This window comes from Pistacia vera, unplaced genomic scaffold (assembly GCF_008641045.1).
Source record: "Pistacia vera cultivar Batoury unplaced genomic scaffold, PisVer_v2 Contig795, whole genome shotgun sequence".
Classification (NCBI taxonomy): Eukaryota; Viridiplantae; Streptophyta; class Magnoliopsida; order Sapindales; family Anacardiaceae; genus Pistacia; species Pistacia vera.
This window is the reverse complement of record NW_022196662.1, coordinates 250,714-269,457: the sequence shown is the minus strand read 5'-3', so window position 1 is coordinate 269,457 and position 18,744 is coordinate 250,714. Positions and strand designations below refer to the sequence as shown.

The window sequence follows — 18,744 nt, the reverse complement described above, 5'->3', positions numbered from 1 at the left end:
TTGATTAAATCAGTTTGTTAGATTTACATTTTTAATATTTTTGAAATATATATATATATATATATATATTAAGATTATAATCCAAGGGTGAATAATAAACCAGTTATCTTCACAACTTGTTATGGGAAATCAAGTAGTGATGTTTACTTGTTTGAAAAAGCAGTAAGCAAAGGCATAACAATGGAAGAACTTGTCAAATCAAACACTATAAATATAATGAATGGGGTGAAGATTAAATAAACAAGTAGTACAAGGACACAAGTTGATAAGCACTTAGATAAAAAGCAAAAGCAGGCGCAAAACAAGAACAAGAACAAGAACAAGGGAGACGTTAGTTCTTATATAAAGTCCTTTGTTTATTCCTTTGTGAAATTCATCGCCGGCCTCTTCTGTCTCTCTCTCTTTTTGTATATCCTGCATCCCAGAGACAGCATATTCCTTTTTTTTTTTTTTTTTTTTCATTTAAGTCACATTCAACCTTCTTTTCCTCCTCTGTTCTTCGAATTTCAAAATCTTGTCGCAGTAAATCTTTAGTATCTAATCTCCTTGTTTCATTAGAATTCTTTTTGTTTCATCTTTCTGTTTTAGTTCAAAAAACTAGTCACTTTGTTCATCTTATTTGTATATATTTCTGTATGCTTAGAAAATATTTGAAACCATAACAACCCTTTTTTTATCTTTTGGCTGAAAGTTAGTCTTCTTGAAGGTAAAGACTTGATTTTTGGTGTAATTTTTATCAGTTGTGCAATACCCATATCTCAAAATTCTTTCCTTTTTGGTAATCAAGTTGTTTCTTTGTCTCTGAATTGTCGTCAATGGTGGTGAAAATGATGAGGTGGTCACCATGGCCTCTTGTATCGAGGAAATTTGAAGTAATTCTTGTTGTTTGTAAGCTTGAGGGGTTGAATTTGGTACAATTTGATGAAGAGAAGGAGAAGAAAAGATTGGTGATTGAAATAAAGTGGAAGGGTCAAAAGATTATCCCTTTTGGTCCACTGAGAAAGACTGTGAAGAGGAATTTTACAGAGGAAGGTGGGGTTGGCGGTGATGGAGTTGTTGAATGGAATGAAGAGTTTAAGAGTTTGATCAGCCTTTCTGGTTCCACTGATGGGTTTTTTCTGCCATGGGAGGTTGACTTTGCAGTTTTCAATGTGAGTATTGTTCTATTTGCTTTGGTTATTTAGCTTTTAATTTAATTACTTGTGGGGTTTTGATAGTTTTTGTTGAGTCTGATCATGATCTTGATTGGTTTGACTTTTGTTTTATCATGGATTTTGTGTTTCTTATCTTCAATTTGGTAGATTAATCAATATTCTTAGGTGGGTTTAGCACGACTTTTGTTCTATTTTTCTTAGATTCTGTTTGGTTCTACAGAAAATGGTTCTGGGGAAAGTAATTCCAGGCAGCGTGAAGACTGATGAAATAAAGCGTTTTAACTTTTCCTTCGTAAAAATATTTATTAGGAAAAGTGGATATCATATGGTGTAAATTTTATGAGAATCCTTATAGCTTTAGTATTAATGGACGATTAAATCAAATCGGTGGATTCATTATTCTTTTGGAGCATCTTTAGTCATTGATTCTGGTTCTTGTGATGATAATGTTAACCGATTGGCTCTGTGCAGAATATGTTTATCTTTTTATATCTGATCTTTGTCAGTCATATACGGTTTCAAATTAATGGCATATTCATTCTTTAATCCCTTTAGAATCTTGTGAGTTTATTTGATCTTAATATTTGAACCTTAGCCTCAAGCATCTTTGGCTATTTTATTGTCAGATTAAGACTTCTTGTATTGCTATTTCATCTTTCCATGTCCTACAATATTAGCCACAGAAAGTGTGAAATAATATTTGTTTGCTCTCTGATATATAGTTGTTTAACCTGTTTTCTGGGTTACCGGATTTCTTCAATAGTCTCATTTACTGAATTCAAAAGTGTAATTTGCAGTGCCTTAGTATGTGGTATTTTTGATGTTTTATACTTACTTCCCGGTTCATTTGATTTGTGAACAAATATTACATTCCTTCTCCGTCTTCTCTCTCACTCTCTCCCAATTTTATGTGTGGCTTTTACCAGGGACCAAGGAACAAGGTCTCTATCGTTGGAACCGGATCATTGAACATTGCAGAATTTGTTGATTCAGCAACGGAGAAAGAGCTTGAGATTAAGGTTCCTTTGACAATTGTTAAGGGTGACATCATTCAGGGTGCTCCTTCTCTTTGTGTAAGTGCCTTTTGATATTTTTGTTTTCATTTGGCATTTTTACATGACTGAATATAATTTGTTATGTCTTTTTTCATTTTTTACTTTTTTTTGTTTGTCTTGTTTTAAAAATGAATTTTTAGTTTCTTAGTCATCATCAAATTTGTCTATCGCTGATCACAAATTCAACTACATTGCAGTTATCTCTTAGGTTAATGGAGTCTAGTATTGCTCAAGAATCTTCACACGCTGGGCAGAGAACTATAGTGCCTCTTACATCATCGCCTTCTTCTGTGGAAGCTCTTTCAACACAGAAAGTTGAGGTTTCTGCTGTAAAAGCAGGCTTGCGAAAAGTGAAAATATTTAGAGGCTGTGTGTCGAGGCAACGATCAAAAAAAGAATGCCCTGAAGAAGAGTGCAGTGATGGTAGGTGCTCTGTCATAAGTGAGGATATTGGTGATGCGGATTCAGCTGATGGTGATGCTGAGGAGGAATCAGATGAGAGCAAGCAGAATTTTAGTGTTCAGCAGTCTGTCAATTATGAAACATTGGCCTCTTCGAATTGGGCAGGAGGATCATGTCATGCAAATACAATTAGCAATCCTGAAGATGAGGGTTGGATCTACTACAGTAATTGTAGATTGGATGTGGAGGGCTTAAATATTGAGAATTCAACCAAATCCGTCCTTGAGCAGTCTTTGCGGCAAAGTATGAAGCGTAGAATCTTACCTTGGAGGAAGAGGAAACTGGGTTTTAGATCTCCAAAACCCAAAGAGGAACCTCTTCTAAAAAAGGATTGTAGAGAAGAGGGTGGCGACGATATTGATTTTGATCGCCGGCAACTCAGCTCCTCAGATGAGTCCAGTTTTGGGGTAAGTATCCAACCTCTAGCTCCTGTGATTTTCCCGACTTTTGCCTGTAGTTTTAATATTTTTTGCTTGACGTTTCTTGATTCAGAAAGATTGGTTTAATTTATTCCTCAAATTATGGTAATTTTCTGGCAGTGGTATAAATCAGAAGGTTCCACAAGAAGTCGATCATCAATCTCTGAATTTGGAGATGACAATTTTTCTGTTGGCAGCTGGGAAAACAAAGAAATAATAAGCCGTGATGGACACCTGAAGCTACATGCTCAAGTTTTCTTTGCTTCCATTGATCAGAGGAATGAACGTGCTGCAGGCGAGAGTGCATGTACTGCCCTTGTTGCTGTCATTGCCAATTGGTTGCAGTCCAATCGAGACGAAATGCCAATTAAATCTGAATTTGATAATCTCATCAGGGAAGGATCTCTAGAGTGGAGAAACCTCTGTGAGAATGAGGATTATATACGCCAATTTCCTGACAAGCACTTTGATCTCGATACAGTCCTTCAAGCTAAAATTCGTCCTCTATCTGTGGTACCAGAGAAGTCTTTTGTTGGTTTTTTCCATCCAGAAGGCCCGGAAGGAAAGGATTTTGACTTCCTTCAGGGTGCGATGTCATTTGACAGCATATGGGAGGAGATCATTCGTTATGGATCCAACTCTCCTGGCAATGTTGACCCTTCGATTTATATTGTCAGTTGGAATGACCATTTTTTCGTGCTGAAGGTTGACCATGATGCTTACTATATCATTGATACTTTGGGGGAGAGACTTTATGAGGGATGCAACCAGGCCTATGTCCTGAAATTCGACAAAGACACTACAATCCAGCGACTGCCAAAAGAGACGAAGCCTTCAGGTGAAAAATCTGCTTGTGGTAAAGCACAAGGAAATTCATCGAAGGATACGAAGCCTTCCGGTGAAAAATCTGCTAGTGATAAAGCACAAGGAAGTTCATCGAAGGAGACGAAGCCTTCAGGTGAAAAATCTGCTATTGATAAAGCACAAGGAAGTTCTTCGAAGGAAACTTCAGCACAAGAGACTCAGATAGTTTCCCAGAACGAGTCTCAAACCACTGAGGAAGAAGAGATCGTGTGTAGAGGGAAGGAGTCGTGCAAAGAGTATATCAAGAGCTTCTTGGCTGCAGTCCCGTTACGCGAATTGCAGGCTGATATAAAGAAGGGCTTGATGGCATCAACCCCTCTTCATCACCGGCTACAAATCGAATTCCACTATACTAACTTGCTGCAGCCAGTGGTTGAGTTCTCAGCTAATAAGGAAGCGACAGCTAATGCGCCAGCGATGGAAATAGCATTGGCCGTTACATAGAGAGTGCTATAGAGTTATGTAATTTCCCATAACTGTAATTATTTCTCCTTTACTTTCAATATTTTGGTGTATATTCCGGTGAATTGATCAAATATGAGGTGACCATTGGAGTGGTTCATCCAGGGCTGCTTACAATTCTACTTGTAGGACAGGGAATGAATTTATCTCTTGTTCTTGAAACATTTCTAAAACGCTGGCTGATTTTACTATAGTTATCTAATTTTCATCTATAATAGTATTAACTATGTTCATACCGTTATTCATTTCATTTGCCTTCTTCTTCCTGGATTCATAAACTTTTCTCTCTGGAATTTAAACTGCACCAGAAGGGTCTTGTTATTAGTTGTAGATTTACATGGATTACGTAATTAAATAACCTATTATGTCTAACTCTAAAGTACAGACATTTTACTTCTCAATAAAGATAGGCAGACAAACCTTGTTTTATTAATTTTTTTCACAAACACGATGTGATAACTCTTAACTGATTAGATAATATCTATTACGAACTGGTTAATTATGAATTGTCATATTGCGTTTATGAGAAAGAAAACAAAAAAACTAACGAGAAGGGATTGTGCGCAATATTACCCTTCACTTATAATGTATGACTTAGAACGGGATAAAGATTTTGGATCATAACTCCATTGTGACAAGGTTTGACATCTAATATTTAACAAATGTGACATTTTACATCACAAAAGTCCATCATGCTAAGGTTTGAGAGTCTTAATGGGAATTTTTGATATTTTCTCTTTTCAGGTGAGCTTTTAGTACTTTGAAGGGAGTATCTGATAGTTCCCACGAAAAAAAAAAAAAAAAAAATTGCATTCGGCAATGTATTTAAAACATTAATATTATTAATAAATTACATAAAACTGGGAATTGACATAACGATAAAAATGACTTCATCATCGCTTACAGAAGGAAAAGAAATTGGATTTCTATCATAATTCATATGTAAGATGTAAATTAACTACTAATATTTTACTTCTATAATCTGAAAGAAGATGATAATGGCAAGGCCCCTATTGCTATTCTATGCAGAACTATAATCTGAAAGAAGATGATAATGGCAAGGCCCCTATTGCTCTTCTATGCAGAAATTCTGCATAGGAAAACAACACCAGGGCATATATGCACAACCCACGTTCAATACAACTTCATCTATGTCTGAAACACGATTTCAGAATAATAAACTAATAATCAATCAATCATTTAATCCAGCCAAATATGTAAATAATGCAAAGGTCATTTTGTTGAAATAATTTCATCATCCAATGAGAGGTGCTTTCAGAAGAAAAAAAAATGAACAGTTAGCGACAACTAGTGCAATATTAGAATGATGAGAGACAAACTGAGAGATATATGAATGTGGCACTTGATTAGCCTTTTAAGAACATAACTGAGAAGCAAGCTTGACTACTCCCGACATCGGTGCATCATTCTGCAAGAAAAAATGAGTTGCCTAGAAATCAGCATTAAGATTTCAAAGAGAACACGGTTTCCTCCTCAAATCTCGAACATTTGTGCTGTCAAAATGAATTTGTCTACTCGTCCTTTCTAAGATGGCAGAGAATATATCTTACACGTTTTAGTTTACCATATCATCCGATCTTTTATTCTATAAATAAGTACTCCCACATTGTTAATAGTAACCAGGTTTGACCGGATCATCAAAATTTAAATTTGGAGTAATAATCTCATAACGTCAATGCAGTGGTCTGGTAGGTGAACACTCATACATGAGGGGAAAAGAAGAATTTATGTAACTCACCAAATAGACAATATCAAAGGCTTTGCTGTAGCTATCAAGATTATTTTCAATGTTGTCATTCCTGAAACAACAGTTTAGAGAGATAAGTAATTAAATCCACAAATGAACACCATATTCTAGCAATTCACTTCGTGTAACATATTGGAATCAGAATCTAAACAAGAAGACAGACATGCAAGTAAACAGCAGCCAAAATTTCTAACAAACAAAGGTAGAAAGTAGACAGAGCACACAACACAGATCTCTCTTCGAATGCAGGAAATAAAGGGAAAATAGTTGTTTTGGATTTGCACTTGCCTGCAGTACCAACAAACCAACAAGAGGAGCAGTTCATTTCATTTGCAGAAGTTCACTTTCATTAATCAAAAGGTAAAGCTTCATTATATATATTTATCTTTTTTGTTTCTACGAATACAGTTATATAGTACATGAAGCAATTGAAAAGAGAAGGCAAAAGACACATAATTAATAGAGGAATCACAGATCCTTTCTTGGTAACTAAAGTAGGCAAAATTCTTAGTGATAAATGCATTTTCTAACATGATTTCTTGTCTCAATTAAAATTCATCGTTGCATGCCTTATCTTCTGTCAACCTGGAAACTTGTAGAACATACCTAAAAGAGCCTGCACAGACTCATACTGCCCCTAATCTGAAGCCGTAGTGGCAAGATAGTTTTGAAAAATAAAAAAGAAATCATGTGGCCATATTTTGCACATGCATGTCACATACCACCTTTCTAACTAAAAGTAGGGCAATAAATAACAAGAGAATATTTCTCAACAGAGACATTATATTTTTGCAACAAGACATAAGGCTTGGGTTGTTTCGCTCAAACATAGATGCCAAATCAGGAAAACAGAATATGTTCCATATTGAAAGAATGGAAGTTTGGACTCCTCAGGATCAGGAAACAAGATACTTAATTCACGCAAAAGATAGAATGAAATGAAGTGCAAACCGTGAAAAAAAAAANAGTACATGAAGCAATTGAAAAGAGAAGGCAAAAGACATATAATCAATAGAGGAATCACAGATTCCTTTCTTGATAACTAAAGTAGGCAAAATTCTCAGTGATAAATGCATTTTCTTACATGATTTCTTGTCTCAATTAAAATTCATCATTGCATGCTTTATTTCCGTCAACCTGGAAACTTGTAGAACATACCTAAAAGAGCCTCCACAGATTCATACTGCCCCTAACTGAAGCCCTAGTGGCAAGATAGTTTTAAACAATAAAAAAAAAATCATGTGGCCATATTTTGCACATGCATGTCACATACCACCTTTCTAACTAAAAGGAGGACAATAAATAACAAGAGAATATTTCTCAACAGAGACGTTATATTTTTGCAACAAGACATAAGGCTTGGGTTGTTTCGCTCAAACATAGAAGCCAAATCAGGAAAACAGAATATGTTCCATATTGAAAGAATGGAAGTTTGGACTCCTCAGGATCAGGAAACAAGATACTTAATTCACGCAAAAGATAGAATGAAATGAAGTGCAAATCGTGAAAAAAAAAAGCCTCCTTCCAAGAAAATTGATAGACCTCCCATTAAACATGTTTATCAATATAAAGGGCATAAGAGACATTTGAGGCAGTAAATGTAGGGCATGAGGTGACTGGTTGTTTGGAGAAGTCTGTTACAGTCACATGAGTGGGGAATCAAAGTTGTTCGTAGAGAATAGGTGGTTAAGAAGATAGTATAAATAGAGGGGGTCTGTTCTGGAGTATTATTGAAGTTTAGTCTATTGTCATTGAGGGAGGTCCCCAGCTCCTCGAATTGCTGGGATCTATCAGTTTGGTGTTTTATATATTGTTTGTTACTCTTCTACTTTACAGTAATATAATCTCGTTGAGACTCCATTAAGTATATTATTTTCTGTTTTGTGGATTGCTTGTGTGTTTGCTGGTTGATAGTGCAGGGAGTCTTAACAAATTGGTATCAGAGCTTCGTTGGGTAATGGTTAAATCGAAGATGGAGAACAGAGTTGAAGGTTTGGAAAAGGAAATGGGAACTGTAAAGGAAGAGCTAGGGAGTATTAAGGGCTACCTACTAGAACTTCGCGAGTGGATGAAGCTTAAGGAGGAGAAGGATGCAAATCTGAGCCGGGATAAAGGGAAAGAAACTAACGGTGAAGCTTCCAAGAGTAGTGACAGTAAGGGAGTTGATAGGAACAAGGAGGTAGAGAACTTGAAGGTGAAGAAGTTGGAACTACCCATATTCAACGGGGAAGATCCTTATGGATGGACATTCAGAGCTGACCGATATTTTTCAGTGAATCAATATGAGGAGGAAAAAAAGGTGGCGGCAGCCGCCGTGTGTATGGAAGGTCGTGCCCTGAACTGGTATCAGTGGGTGGAGTCCAGAGCACCCATCGGTTCTTTGACAGATTTTAAGACTGTAGTGGTGGAGAGGTTCAGACCATCATTTAAGGGATCAGCCTATGAAGCTTTGGTAGCTCTGAAGCAGATGGGTACAGTGACGGAGTACAGGGAAAATTTTGAAGCTCACGTAGCACCCTTACGTGAGGTAGGAGAAGACATTCTGATGGGGGTTTTTACAAATGGGTTAAAGGAGGAAATCAGAGCTGAGATTTGCCTGACTCAGCCCACTTCTCTGTTTGCCTTGATGGATCAGGCCCACCGCGTGGAGGAACGAAATTGGGTTTTAGACAAAAAACAGGCCAGATTTACTAAAGCCCAAGGAAACAAACTGGACTCTTACACTCGGGTCACCCCAAGCCCAAGCCCGGAAACCGGTCGCCCAAATTGGTGGATTAACCCATCGCGAAATACAGATCTAAATCCCCAATTTTCCCCAAATCGATTTCACGACAGAAACCGATTAAGCGGCAACGCGACGATGCAGAACTTTCGCGGGGATAATTTCCGACGAATGTCTGACGCCGAGCTGCAACAAAAACGAGAAAAGGGTCTTTGTTTCTGTTGTGATGAGAAATATGGGCCAAACCACCACTATCAGAGCAAATCGATCCAGATACTGTTAGTAACCGACGACGACGGGGCAGAAAACGACGATGTCAGTCCTGAGCCCACCTCGGAAGTATCCGACGAAGGGCTTATTGGAGGGACAGAGGTGATTGTTTTGATTGACAGTGGGGCTTCCCACAATTTCATTTCGCATGAATTGGTGCGGAAATTAGAGCTACCAGTGGAGAGAGGTAAATCATTTGGGGTGATGGTGGGAAACGGATTTACAGTCAGAGGAGAGGGAATTTGCAGAAGAGTGCCATTGCGAATGCAAGGGGTTGAATTGTGCCAGGACTATTTTCCATTTGAGTTAGGAGGGGCAGATGTAGTGCTAGGAATTTCTTGGCTTAGTACACTGGGAGATGTCTGTGCAAATTGGAGAAATCTGATAATGGAATTTTTCAGTGAAGGGAAGAGGGTGGTTCTACAAGGGGATCCGTCGTTAGTCAAGACAGTGGTATCATTAAGGGCAATGCTGAAATCCTTGCAGAGAGGATGCGGGATATGTGATTGAGTTATGCTCCATTGGTGTTAAGGAAGAGGAAACAGAGGAACCCATGGACCTGGCAGCCGCAGCAGTTGTAGAAGGATTTAGCCACCTGTTTGAACAGCCTACTACACTCCCACCCAAGAGATCCACTGACCATGCCATAGTCTTAGAAGCCAATACCAAACCTCCTAACATTCGCCCCTACAAATACTCTTTTTCCCAGAAAAATGAAATTGAAAGGTTGGTAGGTGAGATGCTGATGGCTGGAATTATACAACCCAGCACAAGTCCTTTCGCTAGTCCGGTTCTATTGGTAAAAAAGAAGGGTGGTAGTTGACGGTTTTGTGTCGATTACCGGGCACTTAATAACATCAGTATTCCAGACAATTCCCAATGCCCTCAATTGATGAACTGCTAGACGAACTATCAGGGGCAGCCATTTTTACAAAGCTAGACCTCAAATCAGGTTACCACCATATTCGGGTTAAAGAAGAGGACGTTCCCAAAACAGCGTTTAGAAACCACGAAGGGCACTATGAGTTCCTGGTCATGCCCTTCGGGTTGACCAATGCCCCTTCCACTTTTCAAGCTTAATGAACACTATTTTTAAATTAGTCTTGCAGAAGTTTATAATTGTGTTTTTTGACGATATACTGATTTACAGCCCTGATTTGAAGACCCATCTGTTGCACATGTGACACACCTTTCAGATCCTCACCAAGCACGAATTGGTTATCAATTACAAGAAGTGTCTATTTGCCCGTCAGAGATTGGAGTACTTGGGTCACTTAATCTCAGCAAAAGGGGTAGAGGCTGACCCACACAAGATTGATTCAATGCTATCCTGGCCCGTCCCACGCACAATCAAAGGATTACGGGGTTTTTTGGGCTTAACAAGTTACAACCGTTGCTTTGTGTAGAATTATGGTTTAATCGCGCAGCCCTTAACACAGTTACTGCGAAAGGATTCTTTTGCATGGACGGACCAAGCACAGTAGGCTTTTGAAACACTTAAAGCGGCAATGACTGAAGTGCCTGTTCTGGCAGTCCATGATTTCACTCTTCCATTTGAAGTCCACACGGACGCATCAGGACAAGGGATTGGTGCTGTCTTGGTCCAGAATCAGCGTCCCATCGCATTCATTAGCCACGCCTTCTCCAACCAGTCCCGACAGAAATCTGCATATGAAAGGGAGCTGATGGCCATTGTGTTTGCTGTCCACAAATGGAGCCACTACCTTAGTGGCCGCAAATTTATCATTAAATTTGACCAGCGCAGCCTGCAGTTCTTGACAGATCAACGTGCTAAGACACCCGAACAACAAAAGTGGATTTCTAAGCTCTTAGGCTTCTCCTTCGAAATCCATAACCAACCTGGTAGCTCAAACCAAGTGGCTGATGCATTATCAAGACGAGGTGAGGGTGCTGAATTGGAGGCCATTCCGGTGGTCCAATTTTCTGAATTTGATGAGTTAGCGGCCGAGGCACAACAAGACCCCAAGCTGCAAGCAATCATACAAGACCTTCTTTTTGACCCTTCCAACCATCCCCATTATGGTTTTCGTCGTGGTTGCCTCGTCTACAAAAACAGATTGGTCTTACCCACAAATTCGAAATTCATTCCTAAACTATTAGCCGAATTTCACTGCAGCCCGGGAGGGGGCCATTCAGGTTTTTTTCAGAACATACAAGAAACAGATGAATATAGTGTTTTAGGATGGAATTAAGAAAGATGTGCAGAAGTATGTCCATCAGTGCTCAGTCTGCCAATGAAATAAGTATTCTGCTCTCAAACCAGCAGGTTTACTTCAGCCCTTACCTATTCCAACCCAGGTTTTTGAAGATATCAGCATGGATTTCATTGGCAGGTTACCCAAGTCAAAAGGACAGGATCTTATAATGGTTGTGGTGGATAGGCTTACTAAATACGAACATTTTATCCCCCCGTGCCATCCCTACAGCGCTAAAGATGTTGCTGTACTTTTTACCTTTGTTATTGTGAAGCTCCATGGATTTCCCAAGTCCATAGTCTCGGACAGAGATAGGGTCTTTCTTAGTCAGTTTTGGCAGGAGCTATTCAAGGCTGCTGGCACTTCGTTGAAGTTCAGCTCCGCATACCATCCTCAAACTGATGGCCAGACGGAGGTTGTCAACCGCTGTTTGGAAACTTACCTACGCTGCTTCTGTAGTTTGCAGCCCAAACAGTGGCACAGGTGGCTGTCCTGGGCAGAATATTGGTACAATACCACCCATCACAGTTCCATTAAAATGACTCCCTTCAAAGCCCTATATGGAAGGGATCCACCCACTCTCCTCAAGTTTACTGATTACCCTTCTGCAGTGGAAGAAGTGAACCAGTAGATGGCTGCACGCAATGCAATTTTGGAGGAATTGAACATAACTTATCTGTTGCTCAAGACCAGATGAAGGGCACAGCTGACCTGCGCCATCGGGATGTTAGTTTTCAACCAGGGGACCAGGTCTATTTGAAGCTCCAACTGTATCGTTTCAAATCCTTAGCCAAAACACTGAATGAGAAACTGAGCCCGAGGTTTTATGGCCCTTTTACCATCTTAGAAAAGATTGGGCAGGTTGCTTACAAGTTAGAGCTATCTACTACAGCAAAAATTCATCCAGTATTTCACATTTCTCAGCTTAAACGAAGTCTGCACCCCTCGGTCCCTATCCAGCCCCTGCCCTCCTTCCTCACCGAGGAAATGGAACTCCTTGTTCACCCAGAATCAGTATTGGCAATCCGCACTTTATTAGATGGCTCTTGGGAAGTCCTTATAAAATGGAAGGATTTGGCTCCCTTTGAAGCATCATGGGAGGCTTTTGATGTTATCAACCTGCAATTTCCCCAATTCCACCTTGAGGACAAGGTGGCTCTTCATGGGGGGGAGGGGGAGGGGGGTATTGATAGACCTCCCATTAAACATGTTTATCAATATAAAGGGCATAAGAGACATTTGAGGCAATAAATGTAAGGTGTGAGGTGCCTGGTTGTTTGGAGAAGTCTGTTACAGTCACGTGAGTGGGGAATCAAAGTTGTTAGTAGAGAATAGGTGGTTAAGAAGATAGTATAAATAGAGGGGGTCTGTTCTGGAGTGTTATTGAAGTTTAGTCTATTGTCATTGAGGGAGGTCCCCAGCTCCTCGAATTGCTAGGATCTATCAGTTTGGTGTTTTATGTATTGTTTGTTACTCTTCTACTTTACAGTAATATAATCTTGTTGAGACTCCATGGAGTATATTATTTTCTGTTTTGTGGATTGCTTGTGTGTTTGCTGGTTGATGCTGCAGGGAGTCTTAACAAAAATGCAGAACAGGAATCATAGAAGTAGGATGTGTGTGTAGAGAACATACATTCAGACAGCTTTAGTTTCATAACTTTTCTTAATTATGCAGGATATCTTAAGCTTGAATTAATTAGTTCAAACCCCAACTAGCAGATATAGTAAGAGCTGACTTCCAATGAGGATATTAAAAACCATAGCATCTACGTATGCATTTCAATTGATTTGTAGAAGTTGTGAGCAAGGGCTTCTAAACACAAGCATTTAAAGGAATCGACAAATAATAGGATTCTAGTTCAAATACAAAACTTTACGCGAAGTTATACAGAAGACGACATATTTTCAAAGAAATATTAACTAAAGAACTCTGCTAGTTTTACAAACCATTTTTCAGTGTGACATTATATGTAAAGTATGGAGATTAAGCAAATTTTAGAAACTTACAGAAACCCAACAGATATTCGAATGTCGTAGTTCAAGCCATTGGACATTCCCAAATCTCCAATGTGATCACCAAGAAGCAGCACATTGGTCCGAGTCTTAACTGATGAATTGTCATCAATAGGTCCATTGGTTTCACCCAAATGGTCATGAAGAGGAGCAGCCATGTCAAGAGCATGTTCATTTTTGTTTAGAGTATGAATTATCTTCCCTGTATTAAAATTAGTCAAAAGGCAGAAATTAGAATAAAGACAATTATACAGAGCGATACACAGTACCATTTAGAAATTATTCATATCAAATAGTATTTGCATCAGAATTATCAAAAGAAAGTATAATAAGTAACATATGTATGACTCATTGAGATGGACAACTCCATTACATACTAGGAACATAGCTAGAAACATCCACCCTTTAATTTTTCCCAAAAAGAATCCTAAATAGAATGTTAATATTATAGAATAATAATATCCTTATAAGCTACTAGACTTGTTATTGAAGGCAATAGAATGCTACAAACTAGTTGTTTTAATCAAACAAGACATTTTAGCCACAAAGATGTGGTTAGTGGCACCACACATCTAAGGTTATAGAGCTGCATTATCTGAGTACTCATATTGAAGTGGCTGATAAAACCCAATGGAATAGAAAGTAATCAAACCTAGCAATCATTGGAAGGCTGGTAATGCAAATTCATGAAGGATTACCATAAACATATAATTATACAGCAACACATCTCATAAAAACCACTCTCTAGAGTGCTAATGATTAAAGGCTACCTCTGAAGGATACGAGGCAACCATCTTCGTTGAATATCATTCGATTTGAAACAATCTTAAAGTTTTTGAAAGATTTGTGAACTTTTTGCCTCAGGACCTGATAAGAAGAAGAAAAGACAAAGTTTATGCAAATACGTTAAAGTTGCAATGAAATGTGCATGTTTTGAATCAGGACCACCACAAAGTGAATTTTGTTAAACTAACCTCCTCTATAATATCTGCAAGTCCTGCTGAAAATACGAGAACAGGAATGTCTCTTTCCTGCACATTATATACACAAACAGGAAATAAGATGCAGTATTTGGCTTAACAAGATTGTTAGGCAGCGTGACAGATAATAATGAGGTTTCTACATGCTACACCTTGTTTTAGAAGCTTAATCTATGGATGGTATTTCTTTTATACTTTATGGTATACAAGGTTGTGGCTTTGGAAAGGATTTGATGAATTGTAACAGAGCATGCCAAAAAACTAGAATTAAAAGAAAAACCATATCAAGTTATAACTTATTATAAAGAATTAAGATATAAAAGAGAAAGCAGGGTATATACAAGATGGAATGGTCTTCCATAAGGTCCTTTTCTCCGACTCTGGTATGAGACTGTATACGACTTATTATAAAGAGCTAAGATATGTTTGAGAAGGCAGGGTACATTAAAAATGTAATAGCTTCCTTATGCTCTTTTGCTGGACTTTGGTGGGAGACCTAATCTAATGGCTGAAAGGTTAGGGAAGAGAGAAAGATCGTCATTTAGCTGCGTTTGGTGCATGAAGACAAATCGTTTACCCTCACATGTTTTGCTTAGTGTTTCACCAACACAATAGGCCATCAAGGTAACTTAGCTTGTGAGTTGTTTCTTTTGTTTAATGCAGTGTATCCGGGTAGTCAGGAGCATGAGAAGCTTGATTTCTTACTAAAAAAATATTTTCAATATCTGAATGGTAAAGCAACCTTTCAACTACATCTATATTTGCTGCTTTTGAGGAAACATTCGTGGCTATCACTATCTGCTTCATTTTCTCAGTCTACATTATTCTAGATTTTATTGATTGAGTAAATCTTGGAGTCTGCTTCTTTTCATTTTTTAGTAAAACTCCTGCATACTTCAGGGTAATAAATGGGTGTGACTCTCTTTCATTGGCATTCTAAAACAATTTTACTAATAAAAGAATGATGATATTAGCCATAACACCTAGTTCATCACAAACCAAGCCCAAAAATAATAGAACAAACCCCAGCTAGATTCTGTTGGCTTACTTTGGGTCACGCTCACCTATCTTACACAATTGTGCTAAAAAATAGCTAGAAGAATATGATATTACCTCCAGAAATTCAAAGAGTTCGACTACACCCTCTCTAAAAGCGATTGAGGCATTAGCAACGGATGTCTTTATTGCATCATATGTCAGGCCTCCCTCAACAAGAAGAGCATGAGTTTTTCCCCACCTACATGAGAGAACCTAAAGTTTTGTTAAGTTCAATCAACACATAGAGAAAAAAAGATCAAGTTTCTTTTAAGCCTTTACTAAAGAAACATAAAATAACTACTAATGAACATGATATTTTAACGGACTCAGTATTCATAGAATTGACGATTTTATATGCTACCAGAGTTGCTATCTCGTAACATATTAGAGTCTCATGGTGGCAGCACAGTTGGTAACATACCACTCTTCCATGAGCTTTGTTTTCTCTTCAATTGGAATATGTGGGGAGAATTCTAGGGGATGATAGTATTCAAATAATGCATGCCTCTTGGCATCATACTCTGGATTTCCTTGCTTCAAAAGGCCATGGCTGCCTGTACATGTTACAAGAGGAAAATGACAACAAACTCCAAATAATTTAACAATTGTAATAGTGTAATATAAGTTAGGGACACCTACTTTGCCCCCGACTGCCATTGATCCAATACCGTGTCAGGGTTGCATCAAAATCTGCAATTACCTGATATTTAAAATAATCAGTTCTTTTTGCTACATTTGTCCTAAAAGAGAATAAATTGAATTTAGATTATCTCTTGATGTTGCAACACAAGTGCATGATTGTTCATGTTTAGTCAAGACCTATTCCTTCGTTAAATTCTTTAATTCGTTTTTTTTTTCCCCAAAACTACTGAAACCCAATGAAAAAGGAAAACTTCATATTTTTTGCAAAGTAATGAATACTTCAAATATAAAGAAAGCCAACAATATTTTCAATTTCATAATAAGAAAATTCAACCAGCAATCACCATTAGAAATGGAATGAAATGCAAGGAAAAGTAATAGTTCCTTAATTTCATAGAAAGAAATGCTAACCCTCATATCACAAACGATTTGATCAACCATGAAAAATATACAAAAACTTCTATATTCTCCAAAGAAAGAAAAGAAACATGAAAAGATAAATGCAGTAATCCTTGACAACACTTTTATGAAAAAAAAAAAAAGACTTGTGCATCAACATAACAAAATTACATCAACGCATCTTCTTAGGAATCTTAAAAAGCCAATTACCTTAAAAAGATCCCAAACAAAAATAAAGCTTTCACTTAAAGTAAAATCTATAACATCAACGGAGCTAGATAATTAAGCTGAATAGAAAAAAGAGTAAAAGAACCTGGAGTTTAGAAGGACCCGCCGAGCGAATTGCGGAAATTTTATTCTCCAGAGACTGAGGATCAGCCGTTACAGTAACTTTTGAAAAATCATGCTCCTCCATTTGGGTTCTAGCGTTCAAACTGAAAGTATCACCACAGCGCCAAGCCCTGCACGTAAAGAAAAGAAAAATAAAACAACCCAGTGAGAAAAATTGCAAAGACTTTAACTTGTGTAATGTACAAATGCAAATAAAAGGTAAGGAGAGACCTTGAAGAGAAATGGGAAGGATGAAAAATGGTGGAAGAGAAGAAAAGAGGAAGCGTGAGGTTGCTGTTGCTGACGCTTTGGAAACGATAACTCATTTCTGACTGAGTGAAAGCTTAGAATCTATGTATTTATGTAATGCGGAAACGGACTGCTGATGTCAGGATTGATATATTATCGCGATGTCAGGTAGGATTGATATATGATCGTGGGTATCGTTAATTGATCTATATGTTTACTCTTTATTAGGTTTGTTATAATAGAGATTATTCATATGCATTCAATTAATGTATTTAATATAAATCTTTTACATTATTATTTTAATTTAAGATCTTTCACATTCCTCTTTTAATTTGATAAATTACTAACGATTCGTTTGTGTTATTGATTTCCATGAATATTAAGAGATTGTTATAATAAAAATTATTCACATGTATTCAATTAATGTATTCAATACAAATCTTTCACATTTCTCTTTTAATTTGAGATCCTTTACATTCCTCTTTAAATTTGATAAAGATACAACATATATTTTCACATTTATGAAACTCAATAATACACTTTATTAATCCATTAATATTTAACATTCATTCATGCATATTAATTATTATTAATATTTTTATACCCTTTCACATTCAATTAATTATTATTAATATTAATATATCTTTACCCCTTCACATTCAATTAAACAAAAATATCAAACATAATAACGAAAGATGTTTTTTATAAAACGTATTACCATTTAACATTTAATATAAATTTGAAAATTTGAAAATTATCCAATAACAATAAAACATTTAAATCAAAATAATCATAATCAATAACATGCAAAGACTTACTAAAAAATGTCAAAAGTCATATTAATTAGCAATAATCCAATTATATTGAACATAACATGAACAGTTGTTGTAATAATTAATTATCATATAATATTACTTAATGACATCTAAAGCTATATAAGAGTAGAGAATTCAACAATCCATACACCTTCAAATATTTCTTTCATTTCACACATATGCCATTAACAAATGGAAGACAAAAGACCAATTATTGGCAATCCAAAATCCAAATAAACAGAAGCGTGCGGTAAATAACATCAATTGATTACTCTTATATTCCTTCTACATATCTACTTTTACATGTCCATTTTTTTATTTTTAGCAGGTCAAGCAGCAACATCAGATGGTTTGCCTGAACTGGAAGGTATTCTACAAAACCTTAAAGTCATGCTGGACAAACTCAACACTGCCAGAGTGATGAACAGAGATATAATGAATGCTTTGTTAGAAATAACAGGTTGAACCATACATGTAATATTTGATTTACGGAAACGTGAATCCCTGATTATTGTCAAAGAAAAGGAACTTCGTTTTCCTCAAAGAAAAAAATAGAACTATATATATAAACAGTTCTATTATCAATAAAATTGATAAAAGATTCACAGTATATTGTTCCCACTGAATGATGATATCAGAAGCTAATATAAATACTGTTTATTCTACAATTAACGCATAATTCTACATTACTATTTTATACTTTTTTATCCATTTCTTAAAGATTCCATTTCATTGTATAACTTAATGGGTTGAATTTAAATTTTAAAAGTTTTTTAATTAAGCAGTGAATAAGTTTCTCAACAATTGAATATGTGTTGAATGATTCATTTCTTTGTATAATTCAATGACTTAGATTTAAATATTGAATTTTTTTTTTTTATATG

General features: G+C 36.9%; 2 protein-coding genes across 2 annotated transcripts; one reads left to right on the top strand and one right to left on the bottom strand.

Moving 5' to 3' along the window:
- Positions 1-306: 306 nt before the first annotated feature.
- Positions 307-4,636, top strand: LOC116117008. Its single transcript, XM_031403043.1, has 4 exons — positions 307-1,151; positions 2,081-2,227; positions 2,407-3,070; positions 3,227-4,636. The coding sequence occupies exons 1-4, from the start codon at positions 816-818 to the stop codon at positions 4,396-4,398; spliced, it is 2,319 nt and encodes a 772-aa protein (XP_031258903.1). The 5' UTR covers positions 307-815; the 3' UTR covers positions 4,399-4,636.
- An 891-nt stretch (positions 4,637-5,527) lies between these two features.
- Positions 5,528-17,147, bottom strand: LOC116117010 (7-methylguanosine phosphate-specific 5'-nucleotidase A). Its single transcript, XM_031403045.1, has 10 exons — positions 17,028-17,147; positions 16,780-16,927; positions 16,065-16,125; positions 15,847-15,979; positions 15,501-15,624; positions 14,382-14,438; positions 14,178-14,274; positions 13,402-13,609; positions 6,176-6,236; positions 5,528-5,845 (listed from the first exon to the last, which is right to left on the bottom strand). Exons 1-10 carry the CDS (start codon positions 17,120-17,122, stop codon positions 5,792-5,794), a joined length of 1,038 nt encoding a protein of 345 aa, XP_031258905.1. The 5' UTR covers positions 17,123-17,147; the 3' UTR covers positions 5,528-5,791.
- Positions 17,148-18,744: the final 1,597 nt, after the last annotated feature.

What these genes read in the sequence shown, in the direction of transcription:
- LOC116117008 (XM_031403043.1), top strand. Translation starts at nt 816, where the DNA reads ATGGTGGTGAAAATGATGAGGTGGTCACCATGGCCTCTTGTATCGAGG. An exon ending in TTGACTTTGCAGTTTTCAAT is followed by an intron (nt 1,152 to 2,080) that starts GTGAGTATTGTT and finishes GGCTTTTACCAG; the next exon opens with GGACCAAGGAACAAGGTCTC. An exon ending in CAGCTCCTCAGATGAGTCCA is followed by an intron (nt 3,071 to 3,226) that starts GTTTTGGGGTAA and finishes ATAAATCAGAAG; the next exon opens with GTTCCACAAGAAGTCGATCA.
- LOC116117010 (XM_031403045.1), bottom strand. Translation starts at nt 17,122, where the DNA reads ATGAGTTATCGTTTCCAAAGCGTCAGCAACAGCAACCTCACGCTTCCT. An exon ending in ACAAAGCTCATGGAAGAGTG is followed by an intron (nt 15,625 to 15,846) that starts GTATGTTACCAA and finishes TCTCTCATGTAG; the next exon opens with GTGGGGAAAAACTCATGCTC. An exon ending in TTGCCTCGTATCCTTCAGAG is followed by an intron (nt 13,610 to 14,177) that starts GTAGCCTTTAAT and finishes ATTTTAATACAG; the next exon opens with GGAAGATAATTCATACTCTA.